The sequence below is a fragment of the Sus scrofa genome, chromosome 5, assembly GCF_054392235.1.
Source record: "Sus scrofa isolate SSC_HxYL_T2T_F1_AM1 chromosome 5, Sscrofa_HxYL_maternal_Yorkshire_Landrace_v2.0, whole genome shotgun sequence".
Lineage (NCBI taxonomy): Eukaryota > Metazoa > Chordata > Mammalia > Artiodactyla > Suidae > Sus > Sus scrofa.
Window position 1 is genome coordinate 61377886 of NC_139387.1, and position 27470 is coordinate 61405355.

The 27470-nt window shown below is 37.0% G+C and overlaps 1 protein-coding gene across 14 annotated transcripts in view; it reads right to left on the reverse strand.

Moving 5' to 3' along the window:
* Window positions 1–27470, reverse strand: part of PIK3C2G (phosphatidylinositol-4-phosphate 3-kinase catalytic subunit type 2 gamma) — a 518046-nt gene that overhangs the window by 95907 nt on the left and 394669 nt on the right. For 9 of the 14 annotated variants that reach the window (XM_084956629.1, XM_084956630.1, XM_021092290.2 and 6 more), the window contains 3 exons: window positions 27008–27144; window positions 24681–24850; window positions 3533–3689 (listed from right to left, as the gene is read on the reverse strand). In XM_084956629.1, the coding sequence (XP_084812755.1) occupies window positions 3533–3689; window positions 24681–24850; window positions 27008–27144 (464 nt within the window). Of the gene's footprint in view, window positions 1–3532; window positions 3690–24680; window positions 24851–26124; window positions 26276–27007; window positions 27145–27470 lie in introns of all 14 variants that reach the window. The other 5 variants (XR_014803777.1, XR_014803776.1, XR_014803781.1 and 2 more) reach the window with 2 other exon arrangements.

Sequence of the window (27470 nt, forward strand, 5' to 3'; positions counted from 1 at the left end):
GTCAAACATTTCCTTGGGGAGCAGACTTATCCGTTCACACACATGCACTATATACTAGTTGACAAGTGTAGATGGTTTCAATTCCAAGCTCTCTCCCTTTTACGTGGCTGATTAAAGGTAACAAGTGCTTACTTTGCCCTTTGTTGATATGCTTCAATCCTTAAGAAGGGGCTTTGAGTGTGGGGACTGCACATCCGAGTGAGCATGGCCTTACACCTGGGTCCACTTAGTCAGCTCTGTTCATTGACCCACAGAGATGCAGTTTAAGTGCCTCCTAGTTTAGATTACATGGGTCATAACTTTAACTGGGGCAATGAGAAAGGGAAAGGATGGCTAGTACAGATAAAAAACAGATGACTTCCTTTTAAAGGATAGGAATATTAATTTTTTTTTTTTTTTTTTTGCTTCTGTTCTTCTCCTTCTAAGTCCAAATCTATTTTGATAGTTATGCTTAGGGAAGCAGACATTCTTTACCACCACATAGAGAAGATAGAGAGATTTCTGCAGGGAAATATCTGATGTAAAAATGGGTGTGATAAACATTTTAAACTGGGTGAATGGTCCCTATGTTGTTTGGGAGCCTTCCATAATAACCGATATTGATTTTTTAATAAGAGAAAAGCTGATGAAATACAGGCTTTTATGTTAGTGATTCAGCCAGCAACACTCTTGGGTCTCTACCGATGTTTTGCTTTTAAGCAGGATGGGGATTTCATGGATTGTTTTTCCCTGGCTTTTCCCAGGAGTAAACAAAAAGGACTGTGAAATATCTGGAAACATGCTGCTCTCAACCAACGATGAGCAATTACCTCCATAGAAGACTCGCCAAATGTGTGTGGCTCACAATCCTGGGTACTGACCATTCATGCAAGGAAGAATTTATGACCCACATCAAAAAATTTTCAAGTTACAACTGGGTCATAAATCAGTAGATTAAATTCTTTTTAAAGAAGTTAATACAACAAGAGTCAGCTTGAGAGAATTGAGAGAAATATAGATTACCCACATAGGTAGAAAATAATCTTTTTAAATTTAAATATGGTTTTTATTTTGTAAGAAGCTCTATCAGAGAAAGCACGGCCCTGCCTGAAACCTTTGCTGATGCTTTGATTATCTATAGAATCCCATAAGAAATAACTCTGAAGAGATGAGAATCAAGAGGTAAATAACCAGAAACAGAGATGGTATCACATTGCTATTTTCCATATATTTATTCATTGGTTTAATTAGTCCACATTGCTTCTGATCTCTGTTTTAATTTCTGTAAAAGTCTAAGATTATATGATATGATTAATCTGAATTAGTACCTTTCACTGTCAAGTTTTCTTCCTTAGCCTAAAAGTCATGCTTAAATAATTTAAAAGCAGAGAATTGTTTTGCAAATACTAAATACCAGAAACCTTTAACATCTGATTTTATTATAATTTTATAAGACATTATTTCAATACTTGATTAAATACCATTCAGCTACTTAAAAATGAAATAAATAACATTATATAAACTCTTTAATAATCATTTAATAATGTATATGACATATACTACAAGTCTTTTTAGGTAGGTAGAAATATTTATTAAGCAAGAGAAAAAAGGCAACCAATAGCTTTCAGAAGCAACTTTTTCACAAAACTGTCCTTTCACATTATTTTAACATGCTCACTTGTCATTCACATAATTTTACTGTCACCTGAGAAACAGTATAAAACTATATTTTTGCTTTCCTGCTTTGGATTTATTTTTGAAATGTCTATGACTGCTTGAAGTAGTTGTTAGAATAAGGTACTTGCTCCTAGTATGCAGTTATTTATAGCATTTTAGACATTTAGAAATCCTGGATACTTCATTTACTGTGTACATGAATTTTATCTTCCTCATTAAATTGAAAATTTTAAGACTGACTAGGTCTCATATGCTAATGTATCCTCCACAGTTTCTGGCATACAGTAAGTATTCAAGAGCTCATGGATTCATGAGTTACACCCTGCTAGAGACCAAAAGATATTAGAATTGATACTACCTGGATATTTATTATGAAATGGAGTCAAGGTTACAGACTCAATCCTTGTAGAGTTTCCTTTGTGGTATGAATACAGATGATGAACTATAAGGCATCTCATAAGTGCAATATGATCTAATAGAATTAGGAGATAGACTGAATTCTACCAATATGAATTACTGGCTATTATTGAAACACCAACTTGAAGATTATGTAAATGGGAAGAAACTTATATTTCCAGTTTATATGTGAAGTAATGAAGTGTCTTTCCATATGAAGGACTACATGTTTATACTACTTTTAGAAATCTATATTTTTCAGGACAGAGAGGAAAAAGGAAGGTGTATATGTTGTTTGAAAAATAAAACAAGGCTCAAAATCAAATTTTCACTGCAACAAGGTCAACATTCTTTATCACTACCCAATAGAACTTTTCTGCTATGATAGAAATGTTTTATAACTGTGCTGTCCAATATGGTACCACTAGTAAGATGTCGCTAGAGCAGTTGAAATGTGGCTAGTGAGGCTAAGAAGCTGAATTTAAAATTTTATTCAATACTCGTTAATGTAAATTTAACTAACCGAGTGATTAGGGGATACTATATGGCAGTTTCCTCATAGATGAGGAAACCAAGTCCTACTGGAGTTAAGGAACATACCCTAAGGAATGTAGTCAGTAAAATGCCAAGCTAGAATTCAAACCCAGGAAGTCCCTGCCACCAAGTCTGTGCCCTAGCAGCATCTAGTAGAATTGTCATCTGAAGGCTCTAAAGCAGGTGTTTTCGATGATTGCGTTGTCTCCAAACACCATGCTTATTTACAAAAAAAGGTATTTCGATCCTACAATTTGCTGCAATCACTAGTGTGTATGTATATGCTTACAGGAATCACCACATTCTTTTCTTGTAAGATATTTCTATTAGATCCTTCCCACTCTACCTCTTCTTTCCATTGGACAGTGGATCAAAACATTAAAAATTCCCCTGTTGGTCCACAGAGAGCACACAGGACCATGACTCAGTAAACGCAACTCACTAAATGTACTACTCTCCAACTGAATTGCCAGCAAGTCACCTTCCATTTTTGGCTCTCAGCTTCTTAATCTGGAGAATAAGCAAGGGATCAAAGACAGAGATTGGGAGGGGAACCCATAAAAATCCTTGCCCGTTCTACATCACTGGGTTGCCATAATGTATAAATGAGACAGTATTTTTAAAGTACCTTTGAAAAATCCTAAAACACAATGCAACTGATACAATATTCTAAATTAGTGTCCTTGATCTTTAATCAAAATATACTGAGATAACTGAATACATCAATATTATTGTGAAGAGAAAGGTTTGAGACAATAACTGTGAACTGATGTTATGAATTATTAAGAAATGTGTTTATAAGCTGTACAATGGTACTTTTAGTTTGTTCATTCTATCCTGTTTTGAATAGCTCTTTGGGGAACTCCAAGCCATTAGCAAAGACAGACTACCAAAAGAGAGACATAAATGAAGCTTATTATTTCTGTTATTTCCCCAAGGGACTTACCATTTCTAGTAGGTTCAAGAGCAGTCGGCTGTGTCTTCTGACAATGTTATAAGCTCGACAGCAGAGCTCCACAAAATCTTGGAAATGTTGTGGGTTTTTCCCACCCTCTGTAATAAAGTACTCCATCTCTGAAGTAAAAATAAAAGGGGCCCGGTCCCTATAAACCAAAACACAATAGCAATCATAAGCAGGAAGAGAAACGGTTTGAAGGATAGGCAGTTACATCAGCTTATTTCCATTTGAAATTTTTTGTTATTTTCTCTCTACTCTAATGGATGAAATGCCTTCATTGTGGGAAAGCTGGAGAAACTTGCTAATTATAGGCTTTGACTAACATAGCTGAGCTCCAACAGAGAAGGAAGGACAGGTTATTTTGCAAAGTTGGCCTATATTATCGCAAATAGATAATTCCAAGTCATATTTGGTGTGAACATTATCCACTAAAAATTTGTAAGGACCAATTAATGATGAAGGTGATTTTACAGAAAATATACTTACTGCTAAAATTTAAAATGATAGAACAGATCATGTATTTAACCTTGTGGTACTTTTTTTTCTGAGACAATATGTTGACCCTTCAGAAAAAAAAAATTCAGGCAATAGCTAAGACAGAGTGGGCCAGCATCAGCCCCAAGACCCCCTTCTTTGGCCTCCCTAGCCTCCACAGCCAGCCACTGCTGTGACCCTGCCCCACCCACCAGTGGGTTGGCAGCCTCTTCATGAGGCACAGCCTGATAGCCAACCTGGCAAAGGGCCAGCCTTGCTTACTGGCGCACCTACATCAGTCTGCCTCTTCACAACAGAAGGGCCCACTAAGCCACCCCTAGATCATATAGCTGTGGTGACCAGAGGGGAATGTGTTGCTGGGCCCCACTGGACGTCTCCTATATGAGACCACTTCTTCAATATCAGGAAACAAAATCTAATATTTAGAAATAAGTACAGAGGATTAGTTAAAATGAGACAAAAAAAGTAGGCTCCAAAAACAAGAACAGAATCCCAGAAGAACTAAATGAAGTAGAGATAAGCAATCTATCCCATAAAGAATGTAAGATAATGATCATACAAATGCTCAACAAATTGGTGAACATTGTTTACAATAGCTGAGATACGGAAGCAAACTGTTTCCATTGCCAGATGAATGGGTAAAGAAGATGTATACATAAATACAATGGAATACTACTCAACCATAAAAAAGAATGAAACCTTGACATCTGCAACAGCATGAAGGTATTATGCTAAGTGAAATAAGTTAGATAAAGACACATATACATGATTTCACTCACATGTAGAATCTAAAAACCAATACAAAAAAACAAACATAACAAAACAGAAAGAGACTCACAGAATCAGAGAACAACTGGTGGTTGCCAGAGAGGAGGGAGGTGGGGAGGATTAGTAAAATAGGTTAGGGCGATTATAGAATTACAAACTTCTAGTTATAAGATAAATAAGTCATAGGGATATAATGTACAACACAGAGAATATAGTCGATAATATAATAATTTTGTATAGTGACAGATAGTAACTAATCATGGTGACCATTTTGTAATGTATAAAAATATCAAATTGCTATGTTCAACACTAGAGATCAATATGATTATTGTAAGTCAGCTATACTTTTTTTAAAAAGCTAGGATATATAATGACAAGTTCTTTCAGAAGGCAATCTATGAAAAAAAAATAGATGTTACCAATTCACTGTGATATGCTTAGTAAGGGAAAAAAGAGGTAGTAGCTATATTTCAGCTCACACTAGGTGTAATAAATATACTGGTCAGAAAGGAGGAAACATGAGTAGATCATGTTAATACGTAGGTAATATCGCCCTCTGTAGTTTCAAGATTGGAAAAACAGGAAAACAAAGGACCAGAAAGATGATCCTGTTTTCCTTATTTCTGTCAGTTTCTTCTCATGTTATCTGAACATGCAGAGACCTGACATGAAGCTTTAGTGTTTCTAATAGAGACTAGCGGAGGGAAGGCTGCAAACACCTCTCTGATGAAGTCTCGCTCTCTGAATAGGAAGGACAATCAATGAGACAAAGAATTTCCATACTGATATGGCCTAAGGTCCTCTGGAAGCATTAGAGATGGGAATACAGCTTTAAGTAAAAAATTGCTTAAAAATGATTTTTGAATGAATTAAGACATTAAAATTTGAGCCTAGCGGCCTAGATATAACTAACTTTAGTCCAAATAGTAATTGAAAAAAGTCAAGGATTATCGAGGAAGCCTCTTAATTGATTAGTTTCATTAATAATAAAGGATAATTGTGTTCTTTACTGTTGCTATGCTTAGCTACTTTAATAAGACCATAAGAGAGTTGGAAATCTTGCTAATTAGATTTAGTTATTAAAAAGACCTTTCAGAAGTGTGGATATTCAGATCAGAAAACCACAACCCAGGTATTTTGTAGCCGATCTGGGGCAGTGGAATCTTATTCTCCGCAAAGTATTTTAATTTTTTTTTAATATATATATTTTTTTATTTTCCCACTGTACAGCAAGGGGGTCAGGTTATCCTTACATGTATACATTACAATTACATTTTTCCCCCCACCCTTTCTTCTGTTGCAACATGAGTATCTAGACATAGTTCTCAATGCTATTCAGCAGGATCTCCTTGTAAATCTATTCTAAGTTGTGTCTGATAAGCCCAAGCTCCCGATCCCTCCCACTCCCTCCCCCTTCCATCAGGCAGCCACAAGTCTCTTCTCCAAGTCCATGACTAATTGCCGTGATCGTATAGTGGTTAGTACTCTGCGTTGTGTCCGCAAAGTATTTTAAAGAAAATAAGTGATCTACCTCTGTTTGGCTGTGGTTTTTAAATTTTATTTTGTGATTCATGCTACCATTGAATGTCAGGAGGAGATGGTGGTATAACAGCACCTCCACTTAACTTTATATTCATTCATTCCTTCATTTAGCAACATTTATTGAGCAACTAGACATTAAGGAATGTCTTAAGAATCAAGTCCAAATTAAAAAAAATTTTGCTCAAAATCCTTTTACATTTAGGATTGTAAATGTAAAACATTGACTTATCCAGTCTATGTGTTATGGATTTGCTTTACTGCCCTTTGGCCAAGCTGGAGGCACAGACGTTGGAAACATGAGGTATATATAGCATGAGTTCTAATCCTGGGCTGGCTATATCTCCATTTCCTCATCTCTGAAATGGATAAGTAATACCTAGCTCTGGGAATTGCCATGGGGATTAACTAAGAAAGAACATACAAAGGTTTGACGGAGAGGACTACACGCTTGTGAATGGCTGTGATAAGAGACTCTATGCAGAGCGCACAGACTGCAGCGATACCAGCCAGGCTTCAAATCACATTCTACTGCTTATTAGTTCTGCAACCCTGGGCAAGTTACCTGTCCTCTCTGTGCCTCAATCTCTTCCTCTGTGAAATGAAGATAGGAGCACTTGACTCCTGGGATTGCTGAGAGGATTAAAATTGCTGAGAGGGTAAAAGTACTTAGAACACAGCCTGGCGCCCAGGAAACACATTTTAAATACTGTTATTAGTTCCCAAACTAATAACAATTTTCTTAAGAACCAAACCTAGTTATAGCTAAATATCTCTTTCTCTTCAAAAATGCCGTCAGTAAAATCCCATCTTTCCTTCAAGCTTTAATTTACTCCCTGCTCCTCCATGGAACTATTTGGCTTTAGAAGCCCTTAAGTGAAGCTTCAAATTTGGTAGCAGTTTTTTATATATCACTCACCAATGGTGTCATCACTGTTGCTAACATTTTAGTGAGTTTTAGGAATATCCCAGAGTTCTATAAATAGAAAAAAACCCTTAATTTTGTATATAATAGTTTTCCAATTCTTTTTTCTCTATATACCATATTTGGTGTATTGAATGAAACTTTTGAAATAATTCTCAGTCTTGGATTTTATAATTTCCTGAAATTTTCTTTTCTAATGTGATAGATACGCTTTTCTCTTTAATAGGGAGAAATATGTTTGACCAAGTTGATTTCTCTTGGCAAATTTTTGTACTTATGCTTAAGTTCTTGTGATAAGACATTCCCTTCTTCAATTGGTAACCACCATTATAAATCGGATGAAGGATATTATTATAGCAGAAGGCCAAATACACAAATGAAACATGCAAATTAGAGAAAATATAAACTAATAATCATACTGAAGGACCCAATTTTAGCTGCTTAAATGTCACAATAAAAAATGCTGCATCAGGGAGTTCCCTTCGTGGCACGGTTAACAAAACTGACTAGGATCCATGAGGATGCGGGTTTGATCCCTGGCCTTGCTCAGTGGGTTAAGGATCTGGCATTGCTGTGAGCTGTGGTTAGGTCGCAGACGTAGCACAGATCCAGTGTTGCTGTAGCTGTGGTGTAGGCCAGCAACTGTGGCTCCGATTCAACCCCTAGCCTGGAAACCTCCATATGCCACAAGTGCAGTCCTAAAAAGAAGAAGAAGAAGAAAAAAAAAAGCTATCTCATTTCTATATAATTTGCATGGCTTACTTCTGAGAAATTTTTACAAATAACTTAGAATTAGACAAAAAAAATTTTCTATCAATTAAAGAAGCCTCACATGTGAAACAGAATACTGCAGGCTGTAGGAGCTGTAGCTGGAATGTGATTTACTAGTCTACTCAAATGTGGAATAATCCTAGGTTGCAGAATGTATGTGCTGGAGCCTATGTCTGAAGTTTAAGTAATACTTATAAATCTGATATATAAATTGGTTGTGGCAAGAGGGAAGATTGGAAACTACTCGATCTCTCAGAGTCTATACTGTATTGTGTTCTGAATCATATGTTGAAAATCTCATATTTATAACTGTACAAATAAACCAGAAATTTGTTATGACTATTCTTTTTTTTTCTTTTCCAGAGAGGTGGTTTTACGTGCCGGAGTCCTATTTTTGCTTCTGTATCTTTCACCTGTATTATTTCCCACTTCTGGACATATTCTTTCTCTCTCTTTCACACACACGCACACACACACACACACACACACCTCATGTCCTAACAGTAAGAGATCAGGACCAATTTTTTTCAAGAAATCTTTTCTAATTATCCTATCCCTTGCCAATTTCTCTCTTACTCTGCCTTGTCTTTTTACGTAGCCCTAGAGCTAATACATTTTATTTTTTACAGTCTCTAGTAATCACATGACTTTTTCTCCCAAATGATCTGTGCGATTTTCAAGGCAAGAGGAAGTATTTTATCTTCCCTTTACATATTAATGTATCACACAATATTTTGTTGGTATTCTGTTACATACAATGAATGCAACAGTAAATAAACATAAGCTTACACAGTGAAGAGCTTGTGATGATTTAACATTTATGTGGGAAGACTGTGTGAACAAATTTATTTGTTATCATTCTGTCATTCTCTTGTCAATCAGTCTTTCCATGAAATTATTATTCTGTAAAAATGCTAATAATATTTTATACATTTCCAGTATAGGTGAGAAGTGATTAGTAGTTTAAAAATGTCTATATATTGGGAAATTTAAGGATATTGCTCTTACAAATAAACACTAATTATTAAGGAGACAAATTCCCTTATAGGAAGCAGTAGGACAATTAATAATTTGCTATTTGTTGTTACTTATGCATAAGCTCCCTTTCTAACCACACTGTAGATATAATCTCCTTGTATACAGTCACTAGACCACCAAGACCATCAGCATTAACCATTCACTGATTCCTGTTGCACTGAGAGTACATAGAGTTTTAGGATATGTCTCTGCCCATTAGGTGACTTGAATCTAGCAAGGAAGCATGCATCCAAAATATTAGCATAATATAGTTATTTATCAACCAGTATTTATTGAGCTTCTATAATAGATATATGGAAAGCTTAGAGGTAAGGTAAAGATTTTAAAAAATAAATGCCCTAAAAGCAATGAAAAGTTATTGAGTAATAATAATTATAATTTTTAAAAAAAAGATCCTTATAGCTGTATTATGGAGAAAAACATAGAGTAGAGAGTGTGTCTGTGGGTAGATCAGGTAAGAGGTGTTTGCAGAAAGTTTTGATCAGATATGAGAGTTGCTTAGATTAGAATTGTGGCATGTAGATACAGACAATGGGAAGATGTAAAAAGATCTTTGAAGAAAAAAATCAAGAGGACTTCATGATGTTCAAGTTGGAAGGGAAAAGAGGTGCTAAGAAGAGCTTCACATTTTTGGCTGGTGTATCAGAAAGGCTGGAGTGCAACATTCGGAGTGGGCTCAAATTTGAGCAAGTTACCACTAAGGTGCCTTAGAGACATACAAGAACAGATGACAATGAGGTATTGCAATAATTATTTCTGGACTGTAGAGAAAGGATCCGAACTGGAAGTAAAATTTTCTGAGTCAGATTTCCACTTCTGTGAAGACCAAACAGGCAAACTTTTCAAGTACATTAAAACCCTGGGAATTATGTACAAAACAAACATAAGAAGATGCTCAAGGGTGTAGAGAAGATGAGAAGCTATCTAGGGACCTCAGACCTCAAGGAACTACATGGTGGTGAATTCTCTGGTTTTTCTTTTTGCCTTATATATTCCAGACATAGAGAGCTCAAGAAGCTGGAAATCTGGAAATGCCAATGGATGCAGCCACCCTCCAAAAAAAAAAAAAAAAAATCACCAAAAAATAGCCTGTTCTTTCTAGCCAAAGGCCCAGGAAATGGTAGCCTGACAAGACGGAAAATGTTTAAGCAATAATCACTCTACTCCAGTGAAATATCACAGAAAAAACTGTAATTCCACTTCCCTACTACACCAGCAAAGGCCAAAATGGGAACCCTAAACTGCCATTCTCAGCAGGCACCTCAATTCCCTCTCCAAGTAGAACAGAGACAGTTGAGTACGGAGCTGGATATTGGTGGAGGGAGAGACTCAGATAGATGGAAAAGAAATAGACTTGCACATATGCCCAACTATTTTTGACAAAGGTGCAAAAGTAATCCAATGGATGAAGGGTATAGTCTTTTGATAAGATGATACTGTAACAACTGGACATTCATAGGCAAAAATATAAACCTTGACTTAAACCTCATACTTAATAACAATTAATTTAAAATGGATTACAGGCTTAAATATAACACGTAAAACTATAGAGCTTTTAGAAAAGAACAAAGAAAAAATATTTAGGACTTAAAGCTATGCAAAGAGTTAAGAGGATGAAAAGAAAAGTTATGGACTAGGAGACAATATTTGCAAACCACATAGACAGCAGAGGATCAGTAAGTAGAATATGTAAAGAACTATCAAACTTTAACAGTAAAATGAAAAAAAAAGTCAAAAGATATGAAATTTTTCACAGAAGAGGATATGTAGATGGTAAATAAGCACAAGGAAAAATGACTGACACCATTAATCATTAAGGAAAGGCAAATTAAAACCACAATGGGATATCACTATGCAACTATCATAATGGCTAAAATAAAAAGTTAATGACAATGCCAAACGCTGGTAAGAATGTGGAGAAAAGGAATCACTCATACATAAATGGTAGAAATGTGAAATAGTACAGACACTCTGGAAAACAACTTGGCACTTCCTTAAACGGCAACAACATGAACTACTATATAACCTAGCAATTATATTTTTGGCCATCTGTCTGAGAGAAATGAAAACACATTCACATAGAAACCTATATATGAATGTATACAGCAGCTTTCCTTGTAATAGCTAGAAACTGGAAATAACTCAGATGTCTTCATCGGGTGAATAAACAAATAACTGTGGTATATCCACACCATGGGATATTATTTGCCAATAAAAGGAACAAATTATTGATATACACAACAGTTTGGATGACTCTACAGAGAATTCTACTGTGTGGAAAAGGCCAGTTCCAAAAGCTACAATACTGTATGATTTCTTTTATGTAATATTCTTGAAATGACAAAATTATGGAACGAAACACAAATTAGTGATTTCCAGGGAATAAGTATGGAAGGGGACAGGGAGTGAAAAGGAAGTGATGCAACATGAAATATGCTCAGGGGGATGAAACTGTTCTGTACCTGGACATCATATAATAGTAATAACCTGGCCACAATATTGTACTGTAATTTTATAAGATGTTATCATTAGGGGAAACTGGCAAAGAGCACACAGGATCCCTTTGTATTACTTCTTAAAACCACATGTGAATTTACAATTATCTCAAAATAAAATATTTTAAGATTTGTGAGTCATCAGGATATAAATATTGGTCAAAGCCTTGGATGCAGCTGATACCAGTTCAATGGAGAGAGTGCAGTGAGAAGAGAAGAGGGATAAAAGGACTGTTGGGGAATATGACATCTAGTGTTCTGATAGAAGGAAATCAACCTGCAGCAGATACCTAGTAGGGGAAAAAAATTAGACGGTGATGATGTATCACAGAAGATAAACAAAAGGCTATTTTTTTTTCCATGTTCACAATAATTTTAATTGTTGTACAGAATTCATTAATAAGAAAAAGCCACAGTAATTGTTCATTTCTAAGTTTTCTGTATGACAATATACATCTTTTATTTTTTTTATTTATTTTTTTGTACATTGTTTTCAGTTTTCTTTTTTTTTAATATATTTTTTTAAATTTTCCCACTGTACAATATACATCTTTTAAATGTCTTCTGGAATGCATGCGTTAGAGTCTTCTAGGTCCAAACAGAAGTAGAATTGCTGAGTCAGCTAGAGGTGTAAGAATTGTTAGCTTACCTAGATATTGGATAATTGTTCTCCTAATGATAATAGAAAATTTTCCATTTTTTCCCTAATATCTGCAACTGTCAGAATTTATATTTGCTCCAGGATGAAGGATTTTTAATTGAATTTTGTCTTAATTTGGTTGAATATCTCTTCTGTTGGTTACAATTCATATTAGTTCCTTCTTCTATTATTTGGCTATTCAAGCCTGCTGTCCATTATTTCCTTCTGGATTTTTGGTCTTTTCCTTATTAGTGTGTAAGAATCTTCTGTATTCTGAATACTAAGTGTTTACTGATTAAGTGAGCAGCACACACTTCTTCTCTATCTTTTTGATTTGTCTCTCCCCTTTCTTTATGCTGTGTTTCATCCGAATGTTTTAAGGTTGTCAAATCTTACACTTTTGCTTATGTGTTGTAAATTTTGTGCCTGGTTTAAGAAATCCTATCCTATCCTGATATTATAAACACTTTTCTTCTAAAGCTTTTGAAGTTTTGCTTTTTACATTTGATTTATTAGAAGTTTCTCCATTATTATTCTTATGTATTGGTGTCTGATAGTTCCAATACTCTTTACCAAATAGCCAGTCCAACTATGTCCTAGCTATTTCCAAACCAATCCATGTCATGTACCAATTTCTAGTAAATATAAATTTATTTATATTGGTATTTTAAATTTCTATTTAAAATAGAATTTTGTTTATAGGCCCTCTAATATGTTACATAGATGTATCAAAAAGGTTATTTTGAAGGAATATCAATGCTATTGAAATCTTTTGATAAATTATGGAAAATGGGGAATGAATACTATTGGATTTAGCACTATGAAGGTCATCATTGATTTTACCAAGTAATAAAGAATAACTGATGAAGGAAATTGAAGATGAAACATACAAATGGAAAGATATACCATGTTTTGGGTTGGAAGAATCAATGTTGTCAAAATGACTATACTACTAAAGGCAACCTACAGTTCATTGCAATTTCAAATTACCAAAGGCATTTTTCACAGAACCAGAACAAAACATTTTAAAATTTATATGGAAACACAAAAGACACCAAATACCCAAAGCAATCTTGAGAAAGAAAAATGGAACTGGAGGAATCAGGCTCCCTGACTTCACGCTATACAACTAAGCTAAGGCATCAAAGTAGTACAGTACTGGCACGAAAACAGAAATATAGATCAATAGAACAGCACAGAAATCTCAGAAATAAACCCATATGTATATGGTCAATTAATCTACAGCAAAGAAAGCAAGAACATACAGTGGAGGAAAGAGGAAATTGTAGGCAAAACACTCTGGCATAAATTGCAGGAATATCTTTTTTGATCCACCTCCTAGAGTAATGAAGATAAAAACAAAAATAAACAAATAGGACCTAATTAAACTTAAAACCTTTCACACAGAAAAGGAAACCAAAAACAAAACAAAAAGACAACCCACAGATTTGGAGAAAATCTTTGCAAATGAAGCTACAGGCAAGAGATTAATCTCCAAAATATATGGACATCTCATACAGCTTTATATGTATTAAAAAAAAACAGCACAATTAAAAAATGGGCAGAAGACCTAAACTGATGTTTCTCCAAAGAAGACAGACAGATGGCCAAAAAGCACATGAAAATATGTGCAACATCACTAATTATTAGATAAATGCAAATCAAAACTACAATGAGGTATCACCTCCCACCAGTCTGAATGGCCATCAACAAAAAGTCTACAAACAATAAATGCCAGAGAGGGTGTGGAGAAAAGGGAACCCTCCTATGCTGTTGGTGGGAATATAAACTGGTGCAACCGCTATGGAGAACAGTACGGAGATCCCTTAAAAAAATATAGAACTACCATATAACCCAGCAATCCCACTCCAGGGCATATGTTCAGATAAAACCATAATTTGAAAATATTCATGCACGCCAATATTCACTGCAGCACTATTTACAGTAGCCAAGACATGGCAGCAACGTAAATGTCCATCAACAGAGGAGTGGATAAAGAAGATGTGGTATCTATATACACAATAAAATATCACTCATCCATGAAAAAAATGAATGAAATAATGCCATTTGCAGCAGTATGGATGGACACCACACTAAGTGAAGTCAGACAGATAAAGTCAAATATCACATGAGATCACTAATATATGGAATCTGATAAAAAATGATACAAAAGAACTTACAAAGCAGAAGCAGATTCAAAGATTTTGAAACAATATTTATGGTTACTAAAGGGGAAACATGATTGGTAGGGATAAATTAGGAGGGTGAGATTGACATATACACTCGACTATACATAAAATAGATAATTAACAAGGACGTACTATATAGCAAAGGGACATCTACTCGATATAGTATAATAACCTATATGGGAAAAAAATCTGAGAAAGAGTGGATATATGTATATGTATAACTTTGTTGTACACCTGAAACTAACATAACTTTGTAAATCAACGATACTCTAATAAAATAAAGAAGAAAGCCAGATTTTAATAGTTATGGATGAGAGGGAAGAAAAGGAGATGAGTTTAGACACCTCCTTCAGGAAATTTATGAAGGTGACCAAAATGGCACAGAAGCTAGAGGTCTGAGGCAAGATCATTTAGACTTTGGGGAGACAAGAATATTTTAACAGGATTATTTTAAAGGAAGAGCATAAGTATGCAAGGAAAAATGAATTACTGACAACATAATGTACATCAGAAGGTGGGAGGGAAATGGCTCTAAAGCACAGATGGAGGGATTAGCTTTAGAAAGGAAAAACAAATCTTCTATCATAACAGGAAGAAAGAAGTTTATAAGCAATTGTAAGTAAGTTTGTGAGTTTTGTACTGAGTACAAAAGCAGGCTCTGTTCCGTTTGACCCTCCCCCTCTCCCAACGTAGGAGATGAGGTTGTCTGTCTAAAATAGGTAGTAGGAAGTAATGGGTTGGAGAGATCTGAGGTTTATCCTGTGGGGGTAAGTGCTGTGGGATTGCTAGGCCATGAGGATGGCCCATTTGAAACTGAGGACATTTGCCCTGTTGTGTTGACGCTTTATTGCAGTGCTAAACTGTTCAATATCACTAGCCCTCACAGTGCAGACAGCTCTATTCTGAAGTATATTATTAAGGAAATGGACCAGCATGCTAATTGTAATGGAGGTGCTCTGAAATACTGAGGTTCTATATTGTTAACATAAGCATTCTTTCATTTATTGAACTATTCCTTAAACAAACACATACATGCTTAAAAAATGAATGATGTTCGATTTTAAAGTATTGAGCACATTAAGCTATGGACATAATAATTCAAAGAAGCAATTTCTTCAGATGTGAATTATGCAGTCTAAATAGCACCGCAGGGCTTCGTCCCAGGAGTTCAGGGTGGTCCTTGGCCATACTTTGGTCCCTACTGAGCTAAGAAAACTAGAGTCACATCCCATGTGCATTTAACTTCTATTAGATTATACCTATTAGATTTGTTTTTAATGCAAGATAAAAACTAAAAGGGAGTGAGCAATTGTGCCTGACTTTTCAGTCATAAAAGAGCATATTGCCCACAGATGGGAGAGTGGCCCTCTACATTAACACTTGGCTTACTGTTTGAAGGCCCCTCACCAGGCAATCATCTTGAACACATTTGATTATAGTTGTTAAAGATATGAACTTTATACAGATCATGGCCATAAATGCAGGGTAACTATGTCAGCTGGTATTAACTAAAGAAACAGCCATCTTTCGTGGTGCTGAAGAGGAAACAGAATGTGTTGGGATTACTAAGAAATGGAATTACCAGTCTCCCACGTGGGCCCTTCCCAAAGGTCTACCACCTACTGCCTATGACTTTGGACAAGTTACAATAATGAAGACTTTTATCTGTTTTAGTTCTCGATTCACAAATGAGAGATAATAACAGTAGCTATCTCAAAGAGCTCCTGTGAGGATTAACTAAGCAAATGCACAAGTATTGAAAAGGCTTTAAAGGGTAATTCTATTTCCTCTAGAATCTGGTCCCACATCCTGGATGATAAGCACTAGGGAGCGCTGCTCTCTGCCACTCCCAGGGATATTTCACAGCAATTTGAGAAGAGGCATGTTTCTGTTTTGGTGATATGGAGGGTGGCTTAGAAAGATAGAGAACTCAAGCAAGGATCCATGATGGTAGAATCTCTCTGCTGTGCTCTGTGAACACACATTTCTTCCTTTTATAGTACAGTTCACCTAGTATTTACTTGAGCAGCTGAGAAAGCCAGTAAATGGATACATATAAATGGGCATACACAGGTCTGAAAGGCTTGGGCGCTGAATTTGTATTTGTACACTGACCTGAAATGTGGGACTCAGTAATGAGGCACAAATAATAATTTTTATTATTGAAATTATTATTATTATTTTCATGAATTAAAAATGTTTTGCTCCCAGGAAATATCACTGTAACATTAAAATATATTGTTTTAAATATTTACAAAAGTTACAGGCTTCCATCATTAGCATACAGATAAATGACTACAGAGTACATTGGGGAATGTTTAAGCCTACACTCTTCCTGATATCACAAATGACCTACATTTCAGAGAGCCATTCTGCTGTTCAACAGAAAGAACACAAGTCTCTTGTCTCATATCCATGAGTTAATTGAGAAGGCAGATTTGGAATCTCCATTGGATAAGATAGAACCTTGTATAATTAGACAACACAGGAAACCTCATATGTGCAATATAAAAAGAACATAAGGGTGCATGTACTAATACAAAAAGAGCATTTAATGTCCTGGGAGAGTTCCAAGCCCTCGGCAATTATTAACTAAGGAGACCCTCACCAATAATCTCTTAAGTGTAAAACATATTTTTCCCCCAGTCTGGCCTCTTTTAAAAATGCACCCCGGGTCCTAAGTTAGACTCCACGAAGTCCCTGATCTTAAATTGCTTAATAACTTTAGATACTGACTCTGGAGTTCCTCCCAGACTCAAGTCCACCATTTCTCTTACTTGAAAAGGGTAGAAAAAACAGCTACCTCTTCATAGTTATCAGTTCTACTTTCCAAGGTATGATATTTTTGGGTGTGGGTATATAATAGATTAAGACCTTATAAGAAGGGGAAGAGACTGGTCGGCTCCTCTAAATTCCCACCCTTTTTTCCCCTTGAGCTTGAATTCAAGGGAAAGTGTACAGTTATGCTTTTCATGGATTTCCAGTGTATCCTTGGAAGAAAGTAATCTGGCTACAAGGAAATGATTGCCAGTGCTATAATGATTAGGTGACAGTGAAGGACAGGGTTATAGGCTTCAAGTCCCCTTCAAAGAGATTAAACCAAAAAGCTTCTGGACAGGTATTATTGTAATGCCCCTTCCCCCACCTTGAGCAGCTGGGGGCCCATTCCTCACCCCACCTCTATTTAACCTGCAAATAAGGTATCCTGCCCAAAACCAATTAGAAGATCAAATAAGACCTACACAGAGATCAAACAACACTCAGCCCTTACGCACAGCACAGGGGGCTAGCACAGGAAAAATCAGTGTGCCTGGGGTGGGAGAACTGGGGTCCCCAAACATGTTCACTGCATGGGGATATAAGGAAAGATCCAGTTGCAGCCAGGGCCAGTCCCTACCCCAGGACAGACTGCTATCTCTGAAGGCATGAATAAAATTTGCTATACACTGACATGAACCTGACTCTTGATTGCAATCAAGACTGTGATCTCCAAGGCAACCAGCAGGAATGTTTTTTTGCTCTAGAAGACTGACCAGAATAGCTCACTAAAATCACCCAGACAAGAGCTGTAACTTTCAACCTAAGGCTCTGTTGGTTTGAGGGGACTTCCCTTCAACCCAGAATTGATCCTGCCTAGAGAGCCTACCCACCTCCATCCCTATGCCTCGAGATCCCTGGCTCTATCCTGGCACTGCTGAAGCACTTCCCAGCCAGAACAGTCCCCTGTCAGACAGCCCACACCTCCAAATCCTTGCTGCCTGTGGGCAGGAATGGACAGAAATAACACAGAGGGGCAGAGGAACGTGACATAGGAGGCTCAGTTACATGTTTGGTAATACAAGAAACAATAATCTTGTGAAACAGGTAAAATACAAACAATATAGCTAATAACATTAATAAAGTTATAAGTAAATAGTGAAGCCAAGAGCTTTTTACACCAAACCATTCTAGGGAGTGAGTCTCCCAAAGCAGCATAGAGACCTCGGAATTGAGTAGAGATAAATTTTTTTTTTCTTATGATGGGAGGGAGATAAATTAAATACAAAGGAGATTACTCAAAAGAAATCAGGTGGTAAAGCACAGTGGAATAATAAAGTGAAGTAAGGAGAAACAACAGTGAGAAGATGGGAATGACAAAAAAAAAAAAAAATCATTTCTTGAAATAGCTATTTGGGAGCTCTTTGAAAATCCAAAGCACTATTCAAATGCTAGGTGCAATTTGCCTGGAACTGGCTTTGCAACTGGGGAAGGCTTTTGTGAAACTTGTGGTGTATCCATTTTTTTTTTCAGACATTCCCGTGATAGAATACACATAACATAACATCTACTTTCTTAACTACTGTTAAGTGTGCAGATCAGCAGTATTAAGTATATTCATAACATTGTGCAACCATCACCACCATACACCACCACACTCCTTTTCATCTCTTAAAACTGAAACTCTATACCCATTAAACAATAACACCCCATTCCCCCCCTTTCCTCAGCTCCTAGCCACCACCACTTTACTTTCTGTATCTATGTATCTCATATAAGTGGAATCATATAGTCATTTGTCTTTTTGTGACTGGTTTATTTTGCTTAGCATAATGTCCTCAGGATTCATCCATATTGTAGCATATATCAGAATTTCCTTCTTTTTAAGGATGAATAATATTCTATTGTATGTATAATCCATATTTTGCTTATCCATTCATATGTTAATGGACATTTGGATTGCTCCTACGTTTTAGTTATTGTTTATGCTGTTAAAAACATGATTGCACAAATATCTCTTTGTAACTCTGCTTTCAATTCTTTTGGCTATATATCCAAAAGTGAAATTGCTGGATCATATGGGTAATTCCATTTAAAGCTTTTTGAGGAACAGCCAGACTGTTTTCCACAATAGCTGTATTATGTTAGATTCCCACTGACATTGCACAGAAGTTTCAATTTACCCACATCTTTGTCAAAACTTATGTTTAGTTTTGTTATAATAACCATCCCAAATGGGTGTGAGGTAGTATGATCAAGTTTTGAGTCTCATCCCCCAGACTCCCACATGTAAAGTGACCATTAGGTAAAAAAATATCTTGGTAAATTTCCAGTTAGAAAATTAGAATATGGCCAGTTCTTAATAATTTTATCTTCAGCAAACTATAGTTTCTTAGGTCAAGAGAAGTAAATTGCATGGCATTTTTGTGGTGACTCTTCAATTGCCCAAAATTGAGCCTCTGCTAATTGTCACAACAGCTAAGTGTTTAAGATACAAAGATGTCCTTGTGGCACTCACAGAGAGGTACTAGAAAGTATGGTTTTTCTTCTAGAAAATTCAGATGAAATTGAGACCTTCTTTGAGTTAAAGGACCTACAATGTTTCTTAGTAACGTACCAGTGAAACTCATCTAATTTCAAAGAACACTAAGATAGTAATTGAGGCATGTGAGAGATCATTAATACCTAAGAGCATTTGGATTACCAAGACTATTGTACTAAACCAGAAAGATTGGAATAAGAGAAAAAAATCATCTTTTAATCTGCTGAGGGAGTGTTTTTTTCCCCCCAAAGATGGATAAATTGAAGATATTTAGAATATAAATAATATATTTCGGAGGAATGGTTCAGAAAGCTGGAAAGCTGGATTCAGAGGAGTGGTTCAGTGACACCTGAGCAAAGAGCCCTAATGAGAGTGTTGCTGAGATGACTCAAGGTAATTAAAAAACCAGGAGAGACCAGTATTTATAAACATTTCTTAAACAGAATCACACAGATGGTTAGTGTGAGATGTTCTGGAATGATGAGATAAGCATAAGTATAAAAAGGCAGTGGCCCAGCAATAAATCCCTTTATTTCTCAAGATCTTACTTTTAAGGAGAATGTCACTTAACTGGTACTTCCTCTTAAGGACACTGAGGAGAAATCTATCCCAGATAGACTGCATTTGCTTCTGCTTTGCTGGCCTGCTAATTTCCAGTATTAAGCTCTGTATCCTTGGATAAGGGGTAAATCTGCAACTTAGAGAGCAGTTTTGTGGATGTGTATGATTTATTTTTGTCAACCCCAAGTCCATCCAAAATTGGAAACTGTACTCTTCCTGTGAGGCTGAGCAATAATTTAGACAATTGTATTATGAAGTCAAATCAGTTAATGTAGGTTGGTAACACTTTGTAAAATCATAAAAAGTCACACAAATACCTTCCTTCTCCATGTTTTTGAGGAGTAGACAAGAAGAGAAATATATTTGTCTGGGATATATATGCTCATTACTTCCAGTGAGTACAGCATCTTACATTAAGAAATATGATCCTGGCTTATTGTTGGTTATTACTGGAGCATTATATGGCCTTGCTAGGCTACAGGAGATTAGGATGGTCACAGAGCATGATTTACAAACTTGGCTTTGTATATTACAGCATGTTTAGTAGTATGTCTAGTATGTATACAGAAGAAGCTAGATGGAGCTAGGCTTTTCTCTAGAGATCTGTTCTATAGTACAATCAGTGTAGTCAAATAAAAATGTTTGTTTATCCTAAGGGATTCAGAGGCCTGGTTTATGAGAAGACTTCTGTGCACCTAGAAATCAAGAAAACAACCAATGGACCTAGGACAGAAGAAGTAAGCTGCCTCATGGAACAACATTCAAATGAACTCCGGAAACAATTGACAGATATTTGGAAAAAATTATTAGATGCTGCCTATAATTCAAAACATATAATGAGTAATAGCGACTAGGAATAATCCAGTTTAAAAAAAATCAGGGCAGAGCCATCAGTATCAAGAAAAAAATCCAAGAAGACATTGTCAATGAGCCTTACATAGAGACTGGTGGAGATAAAATCTGGCGAACAATAATTCAAATGTGTCATAATGCTGTAGTTGGCCTCCTTAGTTGGTGCTTAATAATTAATAATCTCAAGTGCAGACAGTGCCAACTTCATTTTCTTTTATGCCATTAATAATCATTGAATGACTGAGGCCCTACCTGTGAATAGTTTTCTGGCTAATTCAGCAAACAATATTAAGAACCTACTGTAAGTGAGGTTCTGTGCTGGGCACTTTTTTACCACCTCCATAGTGGTTGCATAAAAAGGATTTAAATTGCCACAGGACAGAAGCGGCAATAGCTGCTATAATACCAACAAATTGGGCTCCACCTTTTCTATAGACCCTGGTGTGTAACTCTATTATAGCACTTAACCATACTGTTTAGTAAATTGTTCTTTACCTTTTATGTCTCCCCAACTGAAACTTTTTCTGTAGAACTAGAATATATTTATGTAGCTTTTAACTGTCCGCATGATGGTCAGCACAGATGCTGACAAAATTCTCAGTGGACAACACAGCAAAATAAATATATTACAATTTTATTCTAAACTTTAAACTTCTAGGAAAGAGTGGATCCTAGGGAAAGTATTCCATGATTAAATTATGTAATATGCTAATGTATATTAATTAACATTTGTCATTTATAAGATAGGTATTCCTCTTCTATGATGTTCTAATGGTCTATACATCTATCTCTGCCCTCACTGCATTGTTTATATGTCTGTCTTCCCAATACCCTAAAGAAAGAGTTAGCCCCACTGAGGTGGTAAATGTGTATTATTCATCTTTGTATCCCTAAGGTTTATCACAGTCCTTGGCACATAAATCATTCTTGATAGATGTTTAAGGAATGAATGAATATGTGGTGAATTTTCCTGATTTTATTCATTATAGAAGGCAATGTACTGAAAATAAAAAAAAAAAAACCAATTCCATTTGTATGCCTCCAACAAATAGGAGACATCAGTTTATAAGAATTAAACCATATTATGTAGTTTATATTGGAATTTTAATACCAGATTATAACCAGCTGGTAAAAGTTCATTTTGTTAGGAGATGGGATTAAGATGGCAGAATAGAAGGACTGGAGCTCAACTTCTCTCCTAAAACCTGGCTGGGGAGAAGGGGATTGTTGAGGCTCAGGGCCAAGCCCTGTGTGCGAGCTGTATACCCAGCCCTCCAGGGGGGGTCTCATTCTTCACAGGGGGTGGAGGGGCAGTATCTGAGCAGACAAAGCCTCACCTGATCTGGGAGCAGAAGGTCAAGGGGGCAGAAGAAGCAGCAAGAAGATAATGACCCCCCAGGCCTCTGACACCACCGGGTCGGGCCCTCTGCTGCTCACTGTCATTGCAGAGCCCCGCTCCTAAAACCTGCCAGGAGCTGGGTGAGGAAGGCAGAAGGCCTCCAGATGAAACTCCACACAGGCCGCTCTCCAGAGTCCTCTGCAGGGCTCATGTGGAGCTCAGCATATCCAGCTCCGGCACGAAGGACAGGGTCCACCTGTGCCTGAGGCCACTGGATGGCCTGGCCCCTCCCTGAGGCCCAGCCTGAAGCTCCAGCAGGAGACCCGGAACCAGAGCCAAGACACAACCCGGGCAGGGAGAGCCTGCAGCTGCTCCTATAGGAGGCCCAGGTCCGTGTGAGGACTCACCAGCTGTGCAGGGAGAAACTGCAGCTGCTCTGGCAGCAGCCCCAGACATGGATGTGCATTTACCTCCACTATAGGGAAACGTTGCACTGGCTTCTGCAGGAGATCAAGGGCCAGAGGAGAATTCAGTGGCCCTGCAGGTAGAGCCTGCCTGACTGCTCCAGCACCCCCTATACTATGTCCTGTGCTGGCTCTTGCAAGAGCCCCGGGCCAATTTCCAAAACCACCCCCAAGGTTGCCTCTGCCCCCGCAAATGCCCTCCCCAATCAGCTCCCCCAAAACCCCATCCACCTGCTTCCCCTCCCAAAATTTACTCTCCCTCCCCTCTCGTGATTTGTCTTTGGATGTTTGCTCATTTCATGTTTCTCTTTCATATTATTTATGCTATACTTTATGTTTTAAGAATAAAATTAGAAAGTTGGGAAAAAAACTTTTTTTTTGGAGGAGACATTTTATTTCCTCTATGGAGGAGCTGTTTTTAGCTAAAAATGACTGATTAGTCTTTGGAATGGTCTGATACAATTTCTAGTTTAATATGAAATATCCTTTTAAAGAAAAGGTCCTGCAGTCTTAGACTTCTGTTTTCCTTGCTCAAATAAAATAAAAAGCTATTCATCCACCAGTCTTTTCCATTTCAGTAAATGATATAAGTGTTTGCTAAGAATAAAAAGCCAGGAGTCATCCTTGAATATTTTGGTTTCTTCTTCCGCCCACTGGGCCCCTTCTCCCAGCCCATTAATTACTTCCAATGCACAATCAATCAGCAGTCCATGGCTTAGATTTCAAAATATATTCCGAATCATCAGTTTTCCTCCCTTCTTTACTGTTAAGGTCTTGCCTTAACTACTGCAATAGCTTCCTAGCTCTCCTGTCCAGCAGGAGAGAGCTTTGAAATCCACTGAAATCCATCAATGGTTTGCCTCTGAATGTAAAACAAAAGCCAATCTGTACACCATGTCCTCAGTGCTCTACTTGATCTGGCCTCCACCAAACTCTCCAGCTTTACCTCCTACTGCCTGCCTGCCCCTTTTTATCCCCCCTCCAGGCCCCAGGCCATCTTGTTGTCACTGGAACATGCCATGCCAATTCCATGCTCATGGCTGCTATTTTTGTGGTTCTCTCTTCCTGGAATACTCTTCTCATTGATCTCTGAGAGGTGATTACTCATGATACAGCTATCTCTTATTTCTTTCAGGAGAGCATCCTGCCCCATTTACTTTCTATCTGCTTCTCTGCTTTAGTTTCTTAGTAAGAAATTAAATTCCTCATTTCCTCATGTTACCTTGTTTAATATCTGTCATCCCTACTAGAAAGGGATCAGGACTTGTATCTGCTTTATCCTCTGTTATATCCTCAGAGTCTTGAATGGTAGGTGCTTAACATTTTTGGAATGATTCAGGCCTAATTCAGTGCAGAAAGTGTGCTTGTTTTATGATACATAGACCAAGGTGGTGACTGCTATGCGCAATATACCAGATGTACTGACACCATGAACTTATGCCTCATTGTCCATTCAAGATTTATAAGAAATTGAAAATATTACATTTCATACAATTCAGACTGGAACAGGATTAGTATCCTGTGAGAAGGCTAATTTAGTCCACTAACAATTTGAGGAAACCTAATTTGTTCTATTAATAATTTATTGAAAAAATTCTTTCCTCCAATATTATTAGATATATAATCATGTTTATGTTTTTTTTTTTGAGGGATTTGAGAGATGGAGAGCAAGTCATCTTTGGGTTTTCTATACTGTTACATGCTGTATATCACTCCAGGATATTGCTTAATTACTGTAATAAACATTATCTAAGTACTGACCTTTTTATCCCTCCAAATGTTTGTGCATGACCCAAGAATTTTCCAAAGTCAATATGAAACATGTGGCCCGACTTGGTCAGCATGATATTGTCATTGTGTCGGTCACAGACTCCCAGGATGAACGTTACCACACACCAGCCAGCACAGGAATAGAAAAAGTTCCTCAAGGCCTAATCAGTTGAAAAACAATAACACACACACAAAATGACCAAATGCAGAGGTAGTGGTAAAGGTATGATAAAAAGCAAAACTATAAAATTGAGAATCAGTTCCACATCTCAGTTGAGAGGATATGATTAAATGGTTGGTTCTTAGTATGCTACAAAAGTAAATAAAGCAATCTGTTCTTTAGCTTAATGAATGTTTTTGTTGAAATTGTGGAAAATATCTTTCATTCAGTTAAAGCTAATTTTCATAGTTTACAGGAGAGGGTTCCTGGTGTGATTTTTTAACATCGCAAATGTACAAGAGTGGATGATTTTTTTCAAGGTAAAAGAAGGAACAAAATGGCCCAACACTGCCTATTCCTATAGAAATTAAAAATACCAGTTTTTGAATATTTGAATTTTTTTTTTTTTTTTTTTTTTGCCTTTTAGGGCCGCACTCATGGCATATGGAGGGTCCCAGGCTAGGGCTTGAATTGCAGCTATAGCTGCTGACCTACACCACAGCCACAACAACTTGGGATCCTAGCCACATCTGCAACATACACCACAGCTCATGGCAACACCGCCGGATCCTTAACCTACTGAGCAAGGCCAGGGATCGAACTTGCATCTGCACGGATACTAGTTGGATTTGTTTCCACTGCACCACAAAGAGAACTTATTTGAAATTTTTAAGACAGAAAAAACTATTATTAAGATATCTGTAACATTTTATGTTCATTCTTACTAATATGTCATCCAGTTGATGTCCAAAAGGGTTTTGGTATAGTAAATGCTGACAAATGCCTGAGTGTGTGGAAGCAGATTCCACTAAATTAGTGTGGTGTATGTTTTGTTAATGAACAGAGGTTTCTTGCCAAAATTACTTTTTTTTTTCAAAAAAATTGTATTGTGGGTATACATCATTTTCATAGATGATGCAATGAAGTGTGTAACCATGGTGGTTAAGCCACAGTTAAGCCATGTGATTAAGCCACAGTTATGGGTCTCCTCAACTTGTTTGGCTCATCTATGGGAGTAGAAATCTATGTGGCTGGACAACATGGTCGGACACCTTAGTTCTAGGTGTCTTCGGTGCCTGATCAAACACTTAATTTTTCTATCTAGATTTCCTCCACTTATAAAGTGAAGATAATAAGAAATTTCTTCACATGGTAATTATGAATATCAAATATATATGGAAACAACTCAAACAATATAACCCCAGTGATTTGTGCATAACTCCAGTTATAATTTGGATTGGAATGGCTACAAATTAGATGTCAAAATAATCTCACCTAATTCTTTGTTATTGGCCTCCAAAACCTATATTTGCTCTATTCCACTCTCACAGAAGTCTGAAGTAGATAAACTCTTCGGTCTCTCTTTCATGGCACATGCCTGGTAGGGTGCCCAATCCTCCTGGTTTTCCCAGGACTAAGGAATTTCCTAGAATGATAGATGTTTAAAGCTCAGAACAGTTCTGAGCCGATCTAACGCTGGCCCATATTACATCTTTGTGTGAATTAGCATAAAGGTGGCCCTGCCTATGGGTGGACCCAGCTGTGCCAGTTCGGCCTTGGCACATGGGACAAGGCTTGGCTCTGGCCAACTCATCCCCTTATCTGAAAGCCCTGGTAGAGGCTAGAACCTGTGTAACTGTACACCATAGGCTAGGTGCCAGGGCAAAGTGGGAAAAGTCGTTTGCAGTCAAACAGAATAGTACATTTTGTAAAGTTATAAGACGTAAAAAACTCTATTATGTATTCTGCAAACATTGAAAAAATAAGACATGATAAAATAGAACTTGGCAGAAGCAATATATTGCAAAGGAAGGAGGGAGATTTATAGAAATTGTAGGTTGTGTACAAATAGGCAGAAGTAACTTGAAGGAGGAAGTTTCAAGGAGCATCATCACAGGTGAGATGGCTGTAAAGGAGGCAGCTGAGCAAAGAGAGACTTTATTGATAGCCCAGAATTTCACCCAGAGGGAAAACCAAAAACAAATTTTTATCTGCTTAATATACCATTTAAACTGTGTCATTATTACTAGGCTGATGACTGAGTGAATTAGAACTCAAGATGGACTTAATTTACTTTTTCATAAATCAGAATTGCTAAAGAACCAGAGTATACCCTTATTTAAGTATATTATTTAAAATTAGCTCCCCAAAGACAAACCTGTTCATAATCCACCTTTAAATGGTTGTGCTGACTGAACCACTTTTTGATTGTATTTTCTTTCAGTGGTCCTATCAGTCCAGAATGGCGATGGATTTTTGCTAGGGTTACAGCATCAGGCACCATCTGCACCAATCCTGGTTGATAAAAAAGAGATCATGGAAATATTTCTTTCTTTACAGGATGAAAAGTATTTGGGAAATGCATCATGATCTAGGTAACAACAACAATGGCTGCCAGCACTACTTGGATTGCCCTTTTTATTTCCAAATCTTCTCTTCTGAAGGAGTCTTACCTAGATGGTATTCCTTCTAAATGTTCCCTAAATGGGGTGGGGGGGAGGGGGACAGGGAGCAATGAGGCTACTTGTTGTGTTTGGATCAGATATATCAGAGGCAACTTCAATACTTTTTCTAGAACTTCAGTAGAGAACCAATCTAGATGGTCTCCCAGCAACCTCACT